The sequence below is a fragment of the Ciconia boyciana genome, chromosome 9 (assembly GCF_034638445.1).
Source record: "Ciconia boyciana chromosome 9, ASM3463844v1, whole genome shotgun sequence".
In the NCBI taxonomy this organism is placed as follows: Eukaryota; Metazoa; Chordata; class Aves; order Ciconiiformes; family Ciconiidae; genus Ciconia; species Ciconia boyciana.
In genome coordinates, this window is record NC_132942.1 from 35,006,600 (window position 1) to 35,023,927 (window position 17,328).

General features: G+C 38.3%; 1 protein-coding gene across 1 annotated transcript in view; it reads right to left on the reverse strand.

Annotated features, from left to right (window-relative positions):
- Positions 1-17,328, reverse strand: part of PEPD (peptidase D) — a 145,300-nt gene that overhangs the window by 107,325 nt on the left and 20,647 nt on the right. Inside the window, exons 4-7 of the mRNA XM_072873170.1 lie at positions 14,472-14,535; positions 12,363-12,410; positions 10,632-10,693; positions 3,734-3,778 (exon numbers count right to left, since the gene is read on the reverse strand). Of these exons, the coding sequence (XP_072729271.1) occupies positions 3,734-3,778; positions 10,632-10,693; positions 12,363-12,410; positions 14,472-14,535 (219 nt within the window). The remainder of the gene's footprint in view (positions 1-3,733; positions 3,779-10,631; positions 10,694-12,362; positions 12,411-14,471; positions 14,536-17,328) is intronic.

Sequence of the window (17,328 nt, forward strand, 5' to 3'; positions counted from 1 at the left end):
CTCTTCTGCAAGCTTTCGCATAAAAACTCACTAACTAAATTAGTATCAAAGCCAGTAAACATAGTAATGCACATATGCAAAGGAGAAGCATTACAGTACAATTCTGAAAGATAGTTGCATGAACACCAAACATGGGAGTTCATCTTGAAACAGTTCCAAAAGATGTTAAGAGGTTTACAATATAAATAAAAAAATCTCTGAAAACACAAAAAAATGTATGCCCAGCTTTAAGACATTAACATACAGATCACTTTCTCCGAAGAAACAATTATAGCTTTCCATCAAAGTAATGCAAAATACAGAATAGATGAAATCTTCCACACATAAATATTAAATCCCATTTTCATTGACATTACAGGAAAATACAGCATATACAGGCACAAAATGAGCTATACATTGCTAAATGTTTATTTTCTAGTATCACCACGATTATGGTAGACATTGTTATACTAAAGTAACAAAAGGCCATTTTGATAAGTGCTAGTGTAGAAAAATTTCCTTCTGATTACTAGGGAGATAATTTGGACAAGTTTGGGGTTTGTCTTCTGTGAGATGACATCTTCCGTTCAAAACAGTGAAATCAATACTTAGCGTATAGATTCAATAACAAATTTGAAATGAGAGCTCTGAAATTTAAAATAAAAGTGTCTAAATGTGTCTGAAAACACATTCACTCAATTTAAAAAAAAGTGAAAACACCCATCTGCAAGCTGCTGAAATCCAGTGTAAGGTCAAATTCTTTTATGTTTTATCCTTAAGTTTCATAGCAAGTCAGAAAATCTTGAGATATTGAAAAAGGATGTGTAAGCAAGGGAGGCAACAGATCCTTAATCACAAACGCTTTGCCCCTTGTAAGTATTAAGCCATTTTATCTGTATTTTATTAGAAGACCGTATAATACTAGAGTTGCCTTTTATAGCTCACAGTTCTCCCCAGCTGGTTCAGAAACCTCAGCCATTTCACCTCTTGCTGGCAGTTTTGACAGCATGGTATAGATCGGAGTTTTTCTGACAAGTATCATGTAAAACAGAATAGTTCAGAGCTTGCTGAATTTGAAATTATATGCATCCATGCAAGCATATGATTCAAATTAAGCAATTTCCTACTCTAGAATATAACCCCCAAAAAATTCATCTTCCTAAAAGAAAAATATTCTAAATTCTAAAAATGTTATTGCTTTCCAAAGAAGGTTTCTTGGGCAATAACTTGACATTCCAAGGAAATTTCTACTTTAGGAAATTTTAATACACATAGCCTGTCATTCATGTATCGATTTCACCAGACACTTAAATCCTAACAATGGTCTTTAACATACTTCTGACTTAAAATGAAAGCCACCAAACTCAATAAAACCTTTTAAAACACTTTTGAATGCAAATCTGAACTTTGGTTTCACTTAGAATTCCCTTTCCTTGAAAGCCAGGTGGAGGGAAGGTGCATACCAAGCATCTCTACCCCATGAGATCGCAGGGAGACAAAATCAGAATTCTGGGCTGGCAGTTGCAATTCACAGAAGAGATTCTCTCTACACCAAAATGAACAGCTCCAATTGCTGCCTTTCTACTGCCTCAATGCTCCATCTATCTCAGTACAACCTCAGGGCACAGACCTCATGTTTGTCCATCCCTGAGCTTCCTGAAGAAGATTTAACCCCCCATTAACCCAAGCCACAGAGGAGAAAAGCTTATCAGGTGACACCTTGTTAAGGTGGCTGGAACCAGAATGAAAGCTAACTTGGGAGTAAGCTTGTAGCCATAATCCAAAGCCTTCTGCAGCTAAAATTGCCATCTCTCTCCCTGTAGCACTGCTGTATCTACAGATCAAAGCTTGGAAGTTAGACCAGGCCCCTTTTCAGGTCCTCTTTCTTGCCCCTTGTCTTTGTCTGCTAACAAGAGTACAAAAAGGTGGGCAAACAAGAGGAGCACAAAAATGGCACTGTCAAGTTAAAGATGTAGCTCCCTCCTCTGCTCTTTAAACAGTTTCTCAGATCACTTAGAGAATCCTCTTCTGGCTGCTGGGCACATGATAATGAAGTGTCAGAGGCTGAAAGTTCCCAATGTCTTAAACGGCAACAAAAAAAACCCCCACACCCAACACCAAACCAACCAACTAGAACTCAGCAGCAGCCACCTCTGCAGGAAAGTAAGGCTTTATGAAGAACTTCTAACTTAACTTACCCTTTCTATTATTTTTGTAAGCAATATAACACGGCATCAGGGATCTCAGAGCATGTGCTAACATTTCTAGCTCTTCCTATCAATACCTGTAACAATAGGAGCTTGACTAATTAAACCCTAATGATATTTCTAAAAGAAAACAGGTTTTGCTAAGCTCCTTCTCTACCATGTTTTCCTAATTGTGTTTAATTGGTACATCCCTACACCTTAATTTCTGAACTCGTGTTCTGTCTATATTAGAACTCTACACCTCAAAGGCTGACCAACTCTTAAATTCAGAAATCAGTTCTATAAGGTAACTTCTTTGTTTTGGAAAAGGAAGTGTCCAAATTCTAGAAGGACAGAATAGGCAAGATTTAAAAATTGGTACCCTGAGCAATTTTCTGTGTTACAAAGTACTCACATTCCCCCTTGCACTTATCAGCAGGATTTGCAAGCCATGAGTCCCGCTACTATACATTTCCAGGTCCACCCATGACTCAGTGACACAAAAATGTCTAAGCAAAGTTTCCCACTTTCCTTTTACAACTTTTTTTATGTCATGCCAAGCAATGAAAAATGGCTGTAACAACAGAAATGTGACCTATTAAAATTCTACACATTCTGAAATCTCATTGATGATCAAAAAACATCTCCCCAGCTTCCAAGCTGGCAACTAGATGTAGATTAAGACAGCAGAAGATTGTTCTCAGCATATATGCTAATAATAAACATTAAAAAGAATAACATGTAGTAGTATATAATACAATCAGCTACATCAGTGGTAGTCAGAGCGTACACTTTTCTGTTTGTATTTTAAGATTCTGAGCTTATCTGTCTTAACTAAGGATTTGCTTCCTCATTTCTGATTAATACACTCAAAAAGCTTAGATAAAAACCTAATTCATTAACAAAAATCCACTATGTTGTTTCTTCAGTTAATTTCCTAAATGGAAAACTAAAAAGCCCTAGTTATGGAGCAATCCTGAGGACAAAGTCAGCAATGCTGACCAAAAGAGGAAAACTGGTAAAATGCAGTAGCTTTGCAAGCTGCTAATACACTTAGTCACACTCTCTAATTTTTTTCTATTCTAGATAGGCTACAGCAGAATTCCCCTAGAATTACAAAGTATAGTTAGATGAATAATAATTCAACAAAATTAATGCTGTTAAAATAAATCCTAGAGAAGTAATAACACCTTATTAAATATTACCTGTTCAGGCACAGTTTTCATCTACCTTTGATTTTCGTTGCTAGAATATGAATTATCCTCAGTTCCTTTCCTATACATCCAAATTCACATTTACACAAATGTGACTTAACTCCAAACACATTCTATAAAAATGTATATCCAAACACAAGGCTTAAGAAATGTTACATAAATTCTTGACACTTCAATGCTGTTACCTAGCCCTGTTTTTACTTTTGTACATTATTTCCACCCCACAACATGAAATCAGCTTAAAATTAAAACTCATACAGTAAACTAGGAGGCTTCTGCTGAGGGAGTCTCTCTGAAGCAATGGTACAGAATATAAGCACATTCAACAGTACTTGAAGATTTTATGCTACTCACCATTCTGCAATTTCAGGATGAAGGATTTTGTTGTTCACATTAAATCTACAAAAAAACCCCAAAACATACAAATGTTACAAAACCAGCCAAACACACAACAGCTGAGACTGCATATTTACTTTTTTTTTTTTTTAATGTGTCTTCTCCAAGGATGTGAAAACCTGCAAAGGCAAATATTGTACTGGAATTCAGTATATATTAGTATAGATCCCAGTGAGGAGAATGCACACACTCATCTTCACTGTGTAGGTATTTAATTTTGAAATACATGAGACTAAATCAGATACATAATTTTAAGAATGTGCAGAAACCAGCATAACAGTATGTTCAAGACGTATTTAGAAAACTTATTTTGACAAAGATAAAATGTTAAGTTATCAATTCACTGCTATGAGTGTGGGTTGGACCAGATAGACCTCCAGATTCCAACCAAAATTGTTCTGTGATTTTTGCTCCTCAAATGCCCTTCGATGAAATTAAAACACAGTGAATTGCTAATTTCACCCTTTGTTTTACACCTTCCAATTTTTGTGTGCACAGAATGTGGCATGTGATAAACAAGCTTGCTCAGAGGACTGTGAAAAGGAAAACAACCTCTCCTTGTCTTTTCCAATCTAGAGAAGAGGCAAAGCAAAAGCTTCAATCTCACCTTGGCCTCAAGCACTTAACTATTTTTCTGTTTATTTTCTACATTAGCAATTCATGTATTCTTGGAACTATTTTGAGGCTCTCTAAACAATAACATTACAGTGGCCAATAGAGTAAGAAACTGAGTAATTAAGTGGAACATAAATGGATTTTCAAGCATTGTTCAAGGGGTTTTTTGCTTACAATTTAAATGCCTAAGGAGTGTTCTGCATCAATGATATTTTTGTCTGACTCAGGACTGTTGGCTTTTCAGTTACAGCATTTAAGAGAATGAAAATGCTCCAAGGCTCCCAACAGATCTTCAGAAGAATGTTGTAAGGCAACAATTCATTTTCCCACATTTCTGAAGGAAAAATTAAATCTATTCCAGGTTATTAACCATTCTTTATACCTCAGAAGGGACGAACTAAAGTGCAAATCCAATTAAAAAAATTATTTGGAAGTCAATTCTGATTGTACCAGGGTCTTCTTGCATCCTAAGATAGCAGAAAAAAAAAAAAAACCCTATGCTTCTCTTTTTCAAGAACATATGCCCATAAACTTATAAAATCCTAACAAGGTGAAGGTTAACAGCTTTGTATTCCTACTCCAAGACAGAAAACAACAACTTATCACAACATTCAACAAGGACAAGCTGCATGGTATTCAGTATTATGGGTATTAATTAGAAACCACTGGAAAAGCAACAATACAAAAAGCCACAAGTCACAGAACACTGCATCATTATAGAATAAAGTTGATACTTGGAAGCAAGAAAGTCTTGTAAAACCAGAGAAAAAGGGCACTTTTTCAATTTAATCTTCACCATCCCAACAACTATTACCTATGTAGGCCAACGCAGGCATAATTCTGGAACAGAGGAGCCAGTTAAACGCAAATTTACACAGAAGAAAATATACAAATGATATAGTAAAATCAATCTATAAAAATTATTAAAAAGCCAAAAGCCTGAACTCCCTATTTGGCTGGAAAGCATACCAACTGACACCACCACAGAAAACCAAGACACAGAAGAATTAAGCTGCAGATGTAACAACGGATACGAGGACTTTCAATAATTGTCATCAGTATGTCAGACAGAAAACAGATCAATGAAGGCAAGCGTAAAGAGACACTGCAGCAAGCTCCAACACCAGCTCTATGCAAATAGGACAAGTATAAACTATGGTTATCATGAAGTAACAGAAGCAAACAAAGGGCAAGGAAGGGCAGGTAGAGAAGGCAGCTGACTTAAGACTCTGAAAATTCACCTCTCTTCTGTCAAGAACCTGACACGCGCACTTTAACAAGCACAAACGGATGAAACCAAAAGCAAATCAAACGAGCCAAACAGTTAAACTCTGAACCTCACAACAGAAGACTGCATCTCATCTGAGCATCTATCTATTAAAAAAAAAAAAAGGGGGGGGGGACACGACGGGGGGAATTGTACACCAGCACAGGCTGATAATAGTTCAAATAATGCTCTTTTAGAAAAGAAATTTCAGCTGAGAGATGTACCATCTCTGTTGCAGTCCCTGGTTTTTACCTATCCCAGCCCAAAAGGCTCTCTGCTTGAACTGCCTTTTTGTTGCCAGAAATGCAAGTTTTACTTACTGGCTGGGACCACCTACTATGTGGCAGATTCTTAAAATTCTAGTTGCTGTCAACTGAGGAAGCTAATTAAAGATACAGAAAGGCAGTAAGGTTAAAACAAGGGGGTGCTGGGCGGGTGGAAAAGTGGCAGGTGGTCATCAGCAGAACAGCAGTTGTATCTTTCACCTGAAAGACAGACTTTCTGATATAATGTCAAGTATAAAACAAGATCTTAGACCTCCAGGACACAGCATCAATTCAGATTTGGAAGAGAATCCGATCTATTGTACATTGTTTTTTCAAGGAAGCCAACGATTAAGGATTGAACTCTCTCAACTCCACTTAGCTCATGACAGCTGTGGGTCCTTTGCAAGGGGCTACAAGGCCACCTGTTTACAATTGCTGGACTTCTAAAGCTAATGACTCAAATTATGCTTCACTTTAGTTACCAACAAGGTAGCTAAACAAACCACATCCTAAAAGTTACTGGTTAAATAACAAGCTTAAGGGGAAGAGCTTGTCATCACTAACAGGAGAACATAAATAGTGTTCAAAACAAATAATTCACATAATTTGTGCACAAAGTCCTACATAAAATAACCCTACCTTGTCCATCCGGCAAAGTTTTTACCCTGCTAGACAATAAACAACTTACTGTTAAAAACCATGTTCTGCCCTAATGTTAAGAGGATCATGTAGAGCAATCCAATTCTACGTTTTCCTGCCATCTGCAAATTGACAATACTTAGATGATGAGATATGTGGTCTTGAGGAAGAAAACAAATTGGTATTTTGCTACAGTTGCAATCTGTAACGTGTTAATGCTCCCATTTAATCAACACAGAACTAAGAAATACTACACTGAAAGGCATGTCCAAACTGATTTCATACTCAGTTGTCCTTTAACATGCAAGACAATTTCATTATTTAAAAAAAAAAAAACCTAGAAATCCACACCTCCTATGTAATAACACTGTATAATGAGGCCCTTTTCTGTCAGTTTAACGAATACATGTTGTATGTATATGGCGATAAAAATCTAAAACATATTCATACACAATGATAGAATTTTCTACTCTTCTTCAACATGGAGTTTCACCCTAATGATTGACTTCACTACGCAATAGGGAAGAGGCCATTTAGATGGTCTTCACTGTCATACCCAACAAGTGCAGTTCTGAGGCAAAGGAATTCACTGAAAAACTTTAAACATTAGGTGCAACTGTTTCAACTGTCTATCATTTACATCAATCAATTCTGAGGATGAAAAAAAGCCCCAAACACAGCCAGCAAAGATTTATTCAACAGTTTTAAAGTATGTGGCACACTACTGTTTATCCATACAGGTCCAAAATCAATTTTCTGTATGGTGCATCACATCATCTCAAAGCATTTTCTCAAGTGCTACCTAATGGTTACATGATGAGATTTTAAAAATTCCTGCACATTTTCCGGTCTGAAAATTGGGTCCATGAATTAGGAAAAAAAACACCAAACAAACCAGAACTAGCCTTTATTAGCAAACAGAAATACATATTTCTAGAAAACAATGCATTAGAACTACTTTAGAAATCTGCCTTCTACACTTAAGCCATCTGAAGCAAGTGAGAGCAGGTCATTTCTATAGGACTCATAACAGCTGTAAACAAAGCTGACTTGAGGGGAGTTACCAGGATCAACACTAGTAAATGGTCCAGGTCTCCTAAGTCCCTGTCCCAGACTGCTCCCTCCACTGAACCATGGTACTACCCACCGCTGAGCAGGGAGACTTCTCAAGTACAGCCATTCTCCATTTTTACAGATTGCAGCAATATACAAGCTTTTTTTAGTACAACATACTCTGCTATATGAGAGCGCTATACGTAAACTAATGGAAACTATTATATGATTCACTATTATGGGCTCTATTATCAGCATAAAATCAAGTTTGATCATTTCTAGCAGGACAAAAATAACTTAGGGGTGATCTTCAGGGTGAGCATAGAAATAGCCCATGACCACAGCAGTCATTTTGTCTCAAATTGCTATTTATTACAGTGGAAAAATTAGTCAAATAGTTCAGGTAATTATGTTCCAGGAGTTCAAAAGGTTCAAAAAGTAAGGCAGGGAAGCAACATCATTAGGGCCAGAAAAAGACAGCTTCTGACAGGAGCAGGTGAACAGCCTGCAAAGAGAGCCAGATTCAGCTTTTTCAGGAAATGATACATTATTTCTATTATTATCCATCGCTGCCAAAAAAAAAAAAAAAAAAAAAAAAAAAGAGAACCGCACCAGGGCACAGTCAGTCTAGGAGAAAAAGAGACAAATGGGAGCAGGAGAAACACAAAAGGGCCGTAGCAAGCACATACATCTTGCCCAGGTAGCCAGAAAATGGAAACAAACAAGAACCCAGGAATAAAATATAGCATCATAGCTAGGGCAGTGCCCAGCCGAGCGGAGGACAGAGGAGACAGCCAACAAGGTGCAGCCACGGGCAGACAGGAGGGAGGGTGGTTTGAAGAAATGCATTGCTTGGTACCAACTCCATGGTTTTATCCCTCTTGGAAGAAATCAATACAGCCGAAATATATGTGTTTCTATAAAGGAAACATTTGATACAGGAGAGGTGGAGAAGCAGGAAAGCAGGAATGCTGAAATTGGTTTGGGTCTGTGTCGAAAATAAATACAGAATGGGCTGATTTATACGCAGTTACAAAAATCTGAGAGCAGAGTTTAAAAGCAAGCTCTCCTCCTCTTCTACACCCTCAATTAGCAGCATTCGCTCTCCGCATGCCTACCACCGGCATGCAGACCAAGCACGCTCTCTCAACAGACATGACAGCCCCAGAGAAGACAGAAGCAGAAGTTCAGGAGATCAAGGGAAGGCTGGAGTGACAAGTAGTTTGAGGGCACAGTATCTGCCAGAAGAGGGGAGTGGATCTTCAGCACATCCAACAACAAAATCAATGCGTGCTCTTCCGTACTGCGAGCACGGTCGGGGAAGACACCGACCAGATCTGTCAGAGGCAGTAAAATGAACAGCTTGGTGTCTAGGGGTGGACAGGGATGAGCATATCCCGGGTCTCAAAAGAGAAGTATCTGCTAAACAGCTGGAAATTGCCGCTAAAGAATGGAGAAGCACTCCTCCCGGAGCACACCGACAGCATGTAACTGGGAAGCCAGTGATAAAATATCATTAATCCCTTTAAGTGTTGCAGGAGACATGCTATTAAAATCTCAAATTAAGTGCTAAATGGAGTGGCTTCCTACCTTAATGTTGACTAGTAATAGAATGCATTACTAATTAAACTCTAGTATTTAGTGAAATTCGGGGGGGGGGGGGGCTTTTTGGTACTTCAAACAGACCTTTGTACATCATTCCTGTAACGAATTACTGCTGGAGTTAATAACTGTTTCTATTTTGTGTGGAGGTGTCTCAGATAACACTGGAGGTATCACTCCACACAGATTTTGGAGTCCACCTGTACCTGGAGAGCATAAGATAACTGAGTATCTACTTGGTCAAAGCAACAGAACATCATACTGCTGTAACAGCACAGAGGACACCAAATATTCATTAAAAATGGCTTGCTTATATTCTGGAATAGTCTATATTTAACTCACTGGGCAGCAGATGATGTCTAAATGTCTGCCACCTTGGTCCCCGATATCCCTGACAGAATCATTAAGTTTCCATTTACGTTATAGAGGGAAGAACAAAGTAATTATGGAATCAGATTCCAGATTTCAGTTCACATGACGCAAAAAAAAGATGATCCCAGCATGAAGCATGCTCTCAGACGACACAAATGAGTGCCCAGACTTGCAGCAAATTCTGTGCATTACGATCACCACTGCATAATTAATATGCTGTTGACAGAGGTGGATGGAGAAAAATACAGCGGGATGACTGGGAGTCAAGGATCATAAAAAAAAGGCCATCCACTCAACATCTCAGCATGAGTGTTTATTTTAACAGGCTTTTTAACAGGAGGCTTTGTTTCTTTTTTGCCATACACTTGAGCTAAAATGTAAAATGATCTCATTTTAGGATATCATAACAGAGTAGACAGTTGTATTTCATTCAAAATTGAGGCCATCATCCTCACATCCCAGAGCAGGCTGTGATGTATTTTTATTTACTGTGTTTTCAAAATACTGCATGCAGGAGGACATTTTCACCCCACAAACTTCATAAAAAGACAACATCAAGGGACACTAAAAGATCGCATCTAGGCAGAAAGGTGATCTTTTATTTTACACCTGTAATGCAACATCTTTTCAGAAGATTGTGCATACCAGAATCCCTAATATCTACCTTAATACTGTACAAGGAAGTCACTAAAAGAAGCTACGCTTAAAAGATTCCTTTTTCTGAAATCTGAAAACCAAATATTCCAATCCCAAAAGTGGAAATGGAGGTAAGGGGATGGGTCTGTTTGGTTTTAGATACTTGAAGCAAACACAGAGAAAGAGAAACACTGGATGACCTCAGATGCAAAAGAGATTTCCAAAAATAACCACCATTGTATTTAAAGTCATTAGAAACATGTCAAACATTTCCAAAGAAATACCGATACATTTGATCTGCCATTCAACATCCTGTCATTAGGAAAAATATCATTTAATGTGAAATATAAAATGAATTCAACATAACCATACAACAATTAATGTATAAAAAAGCCTTGTCACTTACTGGCTGATTCCCTCAAATGAAGCTTCTTTGGAGACATTTCCGCTATCAGTATTAACACCGCGCTGGGAGGAAAAAGATTAAAAGGACCATGATTCTGAGCCAAACACAAGTATTTAAAATTTAAATCACAGGGAGAACGTGACTGCAGTAAGTCTTTGGGAAAACTTATACATAAGTTTACTTGAATCACTATAAATAAAAAAACCCAGACTGTTTGTTCAAATGCAGACCAATATAAGAAATTACTAGTTTCATAAGAGACCAGTGTAGAACTCAAGGTAGGCTGTGCTGCTTAGGAAAATGGCGAGCTTTGATTTCTAATTCTCTTATGTCTTCAGAGGGAGCTAGGAGACCTATATAATAATAAAGGGCAAGGGAACAACAAACAGGCAAGGTTTCTTCTAAATTAATTTCATTTAAAAATAAATTATTATGCACTGCCTTGGCAATGCTTACTATTTAAATTTGCGTGCCACTCCCCTACAGCTTTCCATTCAAGCAAGTAGCATAAGCAAGAATAATTTGGCTGCTACACAGCAGATTAACACTTCTGACATGTGCCTGGGAAACCCTGTGGAGCACCACCACAGTTCTGTACCTGCAATGAGACCACAGGAGGAGAGGACCAAGTTTCCATTCAGCCAGCAGAAAGAGAAGTGCTATTCCCTTCTCTGTATACTTCTTCATGGCAGTGGGAGGAATGTGAAAGCATCACAGCTCTATCCTCTCAGCCACGCATTAGGTGAAAATTCCCAATTACAACAGGATGCTCACAGAGTGACAACTAATCAACAGCTTGATGTGCAGAAATGAACAGTAAGAAGCACAAGATGGTCAAATATTCCCTTTCCCACTCATTACTCTTAAAGAACATGAAAAGCGCTATCGGGTCATCTTTTATATGTGTGTGTGTATACAAATATAAGTGGAAGAAAGACTGAAAACTGTTTAGGGCCTCTGTTCTTAATGGATAAAGAAATCAGATCTCATGCTATGTGACTGCTTAAAGGATTTTTTGTAAGACTTCTGTCTGGCAACTATCATGGGAAAACAAGAAATCCAGGAGCTGCTACTGCATTTGCTGTAAGGGAAAGCTCAGAGTCAGCAAATCATTTCTTAATACAGATTGGAGACAAGAAATCAGATACTCTTAATAGTGAAAGGTTTATAACACATCTGTCAAGGAAAGAAGCTGGGGAAGAGGTGATGGAGATGATGACACTTGCAGGCTTTACATCTATTCATTCATCCTTCTTCCAGAGACATAAGCAAGCACCATTCATAACATTTGGCAGGCATGTGACATCACTCCCTCCTCCCACTCACTCCACCACTCAGTGCAGAAAAAGTATTCCCTGAATCCTTGCGGGATTCCCACAGAAAGGCCCAAACGTGCTCATGACATGACCAGAGCAGTAGAAGAGAAAAATTGAGTTTGGAGTCATTGTACATAGGCTGGAGGATAGCATGGTCAACATTAGATAGGCTTGTCCTTTTTTACCGGAAAACAGATAAAGTTTTTGGCAGAGAGAATATAGACTGGAAGGCCAGATGTTACAAATCTTGAGATCATGGAGGAGCCAGAAGATTAGATGACTATACACAGGTAGTTTCAAATTTGGCAAAGATGGGGAGGAAAAGATAGGGAATGACAGTGCAAAGAAACACTGAATAAACTGATCTCCTTATTGAAGAAAATGGGTAGTTATTCTTCAGAATAATATGACTCACCAAAGTAAGGAGCACAGCAGGTTTCTTCGAAGCCAAGACACTGGATATCTAAAAAGAAGTTGTAGATTGCTGTTATTTTTCTTTTTTTCTTCCTTATAATCACATTGATACCAATTTCATCAACATTTGCTGTACACAAAGTAAACAAGCTGCAAAGACAAAAAATGTTCCTCTGATATCTTTCAGATTTTGTAGTATTACCTGACACTTGCAACAGGAGCCAGTAGATCACAAAATATTTAGACAGAAATGCAGTGCTTAAGTTGGTGGTGTTCTTTAAAGACATAAATACCAACTATAACTTAAGCCTATTGTCATCATTTGGAAGACAGAGGAAATACAAGCCAAAAAGCTGTAAAGTCACACAGAAATAAAGAATAACAGGGTACTCTGTATCCTCAATGCACTACTGCATGTAAAATACATATGCATTATTATTATTATGTTACAATGTGCTAAATACTTAGTAATGAATGTTTACTGTTATTCTCACTGGGTTATCTTTCACTGACTAATACTTCTATTAGGCTCCTTCAGTATCTTTCAAACATTTACAAACTGAGAACAAAATCATTGGGATCCTAGACAGCTGGGCTTTCAGAGCAGCTGCAGAAAGGTGGACACTGAATTACACATTCCTTGAGGCAAGGAACAGATGACATAATTCCACGGAGCATGGATTCTACCAACTTTAAACCAGCCTAATAGCACGCTAATAATATTAACAAAAGAAAGCATATGGCAGTGAGGTATAAAAATACCAATTCCACATTTTTTTTCTCACCATGAAATACCAGGATTACACACTCACACAGGTGGGTCATTTGTTGACATAAAACTATCCTGTAAATAAGGCCCCTAGTGTCCTGATGGTGGAAAACCAATTTCTTGGCAAACCAGGCAAAAGTTATAGACAAAACCTTTGAAAGATGAACAGTTTCATTGCAAGCTTCAACAGCTTCTACCTTCACTCCATGTAGTCCAAGTGGAAAACAGCCTTTATGTTGGGACAATTTACTGGTCCACATAAAGAGGTCTTTTTCCCATCAAGGAGTTTTTTAAGCAGTAAGGAAGCAGAGAACAGAACTGCAATAAAGGCGTTTGCTGATGGAAAGTGACCCAAAACAACTAAGGTGACCTAAAATAAATGTGATTTTTAAAAATAAAACATGTATTTTCCACTAGCAATTTTCACCATCTGACAGATGAGCATCGGAGCGCCTGCAGTCTACATGACTCCAACTCACACACATCAAAAAGCAACCTCTCCACAGCTTCCTCCACCCCCAGCTACTGAAATACAGGATCAAACTTCACTTCATAGCTGGACTCATTATGAAAATGAAATGAAACATCCTCACAGCTGATGAGAGCAAAATTTTTGGTCTAGTGAGTCAGAGTTAGTGCTCTGCAGAGACGGAAGTATCAGAGTCTTCCTTTTCAAGCTGCTCTCCATGAAAATCACCCACCAAGCTTGGCAGGAATACTGCCTTCATCCTGCTGAGCCTTCCTACTAAAGAAAAGATAACTGGCCAGGTGCATAAGTATACAAACATCTGCTCAGAAATGAAATGAGAAACCTAACTAAGCAAGTCACACTTGCATTTAAAAATATGAATATTTTCTTATTCAAATATTAGAAAGATTCAACATAAACTAAGCGTAAGGCAGGCAGCCTTTCCTCACAGCTCTTTGGAGGCGTAAAATAAATGTAGGCTCCCAACTCAGAGCTAGGACATGCAACCTCCTTGACAGAAATCTCCTCAAATCTCCCAGGCATTGCAAAAAAAAAAAAAAAGTATTTAGCAACATGTTTCTGTTGGATAAAGACACAGACTGACAGGTCTCATGATGCACAGAACATGTTTATGAGACTGTCTTTGGATTAGGACATTAGTGTTCAGCTCAAAATGGCAGTCTTTTTTAAAAAAAAATAATAAATTACAAGTGCTTTAAGAATGAAGGACACTTTCCAGTAACTGGTGGGGGGGAAAAGGTCCCACCAAGTCAGGAGACATCCAGTAAGCAGAGGACTAAAATTAAGCAAAACCATTGTCACATATTGATTTTGTATTCACAGAAAAATATTCAGAGACACAGACAACTCACCTCATTCACATAGTGGACTTCATCCACAGCATATTTTTTCTTGAAGAATTCAGGGGGATGAATCCTTTGGAAAACAACAGAAGAAACATTCGGTTTTAGCTTTACTGTTACATTTAATAAGGCCACAGACAAAGAAATAATGTCCTCTACTATCACAACAATAGAATCAGATACGATGAATGTTTTAATAATCTTATCCTTGACTCTATTTCTCAAAACAGGAGATTACACAGAAAGTTGCCACAGCTACAAAAATCAGCATGCTTTAATCCAGTCCATCCTTGATACTTAGATTTCATGGTCTCCTCCTGAATTAAAGGGGTTTTTCTCCCATTCACTCTACACAAGACAGTTTTGTTAAAGATTTTTGCCATGCCATTTGTATAAAACTTTCCAACTCACCAGACGTTGGAAGGATGTGGAAACAGCAAAAGACTGGTTTGTCCTGTGTTATACTCAAAGAATGAACAAAACATTATTTTCTAGCCTGGTAACCCCTCTGATGTGAGCCTGAAGCGGACTGAGGGCTATGAAGACATGGGCTCTGCGACCTCTGTTCCTCAGGACACCAGAGATCCAATCCTCTAGCCCAAAAGGATGTGCAACTTCACATGTCCATGTCCAAAATTAAATCACTTCTGCTGTCTCCTCCCCTGATACCCAACCAGAGGCTTTTTTCTAAATGCAAGAAGAATGGGGGAGTCCTGTGAAAGATTTACTTGCAGTCAGTCGGGGAAGATGCCGGCATGGATCCACGCTCCAGGGCTCCCCCACTGGCCCCCATACCAGTGACTGTACCATTGCTCATTCCTTCACTTTATGGTAGCAGCCAGTTATTCATGAGACTTTAGTCTCTGGCTACAATCTCTATCCCCCCCCAAACTGAAATAAATATAATCAGTGTAATTCTGAAAATGTAATCTTAAAAGAAAAAAAGAAAAAAACCCCACCCAGCTTACATCATTCCACAGAGTAAAGAAAATAGAAGGAAAAAAAAAAATGGTTGGAAGAGCTGGAGTTTGGTGGATCCTGTGCATTTTGCTTCCTGAGACAGCAGGAGAGCAAGAGGTGTCTGAACCTTCAGCTATTAAGTGTTAGACTACAAGAGCACAAGACCAACCAGGGAAAGAATAAATTAGGCTGGAGACCAAAGAACATTTCTAACCCTTGCAGTGACGAGCAGCAGAAGTGGCGGGACAAACAGCCCAGCATCTTTAGGAGGTGCTCCATAACAAAGGCATGTGCCATAGCTGCCTGCAGTACCAGGTGGCTAGAGCTCTGATTTACGTCATTTTTTCAATCTTGTGCACTCGTTTTTCATTTTACATTCCTTTATGCTCCAAACAGTACTGGGCTGAGACATGAATGACAACATGAAAATTTTTACGGTGTTCTCAAGTAGTAAATCAGAGATTTTTAAAAATTTATTTATCTGTGAAAGCACTACTCCAAAAGTAACACAAAAATATCTCATTATATGTTCCCTTTTGCAATGCTCCTTTTGTGGACTCTTCCCATCACTGTTGGAGATTTCAAAAGCAATTATCATTTATCTTCTCTCCCTGACTAATTTCACATATAATTAAAAAAAAAAAATCACTATATCCTCTTATCTTTCTATACCCTGTATTTTATAGTTCCCTTACCTCCAACTTTTGCACACTCTGTTTCTCCTGCAGGCATCTGCTTTTCCCCTCCTTCATTCCTCGCACATTCAAGTACTTTAAATATTCCAGAAACATCACAAACAGATTTAGCACTTTCCATTTTGTTCTCTTCTACAGTTTCAACCAATTCATCTGGTATCAGAAGAATCCCAACTGTAAAACCAGCTAATTTATGGCCAACAGTAATTTATGGTAATATATGCTCTTTAGAGCAATACCTCCAAAGCACCATTTACAATGAGCTGCATTGTTTGAATCCAAGAACTGTTTCTTGTAAAGTAAATATTTCTTAAAAGTATGCCCACAAACATGCTGGATTTTATTCACTTCATTTAATGCAGTTTAAATAAGAGTAGGTCTCATTTTCCAACATGCCAATAAGAAAACTTCTGTCTTCTCACAAACTGTTTTACAACTTCTTGTTGTTAGTTGCCTCCTATAGTTGTGTGGTCTACAGCACACTGCTGCTAATTTAATTATTTGGTTATGGTTAATATTAATCCATTACTGATTCCATTCCAGCTGTCATCCCTCCAACATCTCTTCTTATGTCCCCTCAACATCTCTTCTTATCACTCTTTTGAGGAACAAAAGCAGCTCATCATCCTTTCAAGGCTGAGGATTTTTTCTCTACTTTGAGAGAAAGAAAACAGCAGCTTCCCACAATCCTCTGTCCTCTCTCTCAGCTATTAAACTAAGTCATCTTCCAGATACTTTCGACTCCATCCCACCTAATGACAAGCTGCCACATTTCCCAGATGTGTACCTCCTTGCTGGTCTTATTCTTGCTACCTTGCTCAGAAGTCAGCAAGACTTTTAGTACAAAGTAGAGAGCCAGACTTCTCAGCTCCTCTCTGAAGCGCTCAAGGCTCTGCCTCACTTCTTTTCTTCAGCCATTTAGCACCTCTGACTAGATGGTAAAATAAATTCACATACACTTCCCACAAACTACCATTCCCTACCCATCCCACGGGAGCCATGATGCTTCAGTGATGAAGCCACCTCTCCCACTGGGAAGATTTTTGCAAAGACCTACCCTATTGTAGAACCATACCAGTGGAAGGAAAAAGTGCACATGGAAGTGCCAGTAATTAAAGCAGAAAAATTGTGCTGTCACATATAGAAAAGCAGTATAGAAGGCAAAACAAAAGCTCACAGAGAAAGAGGAGAAAAGATGATCCTCACTGAGA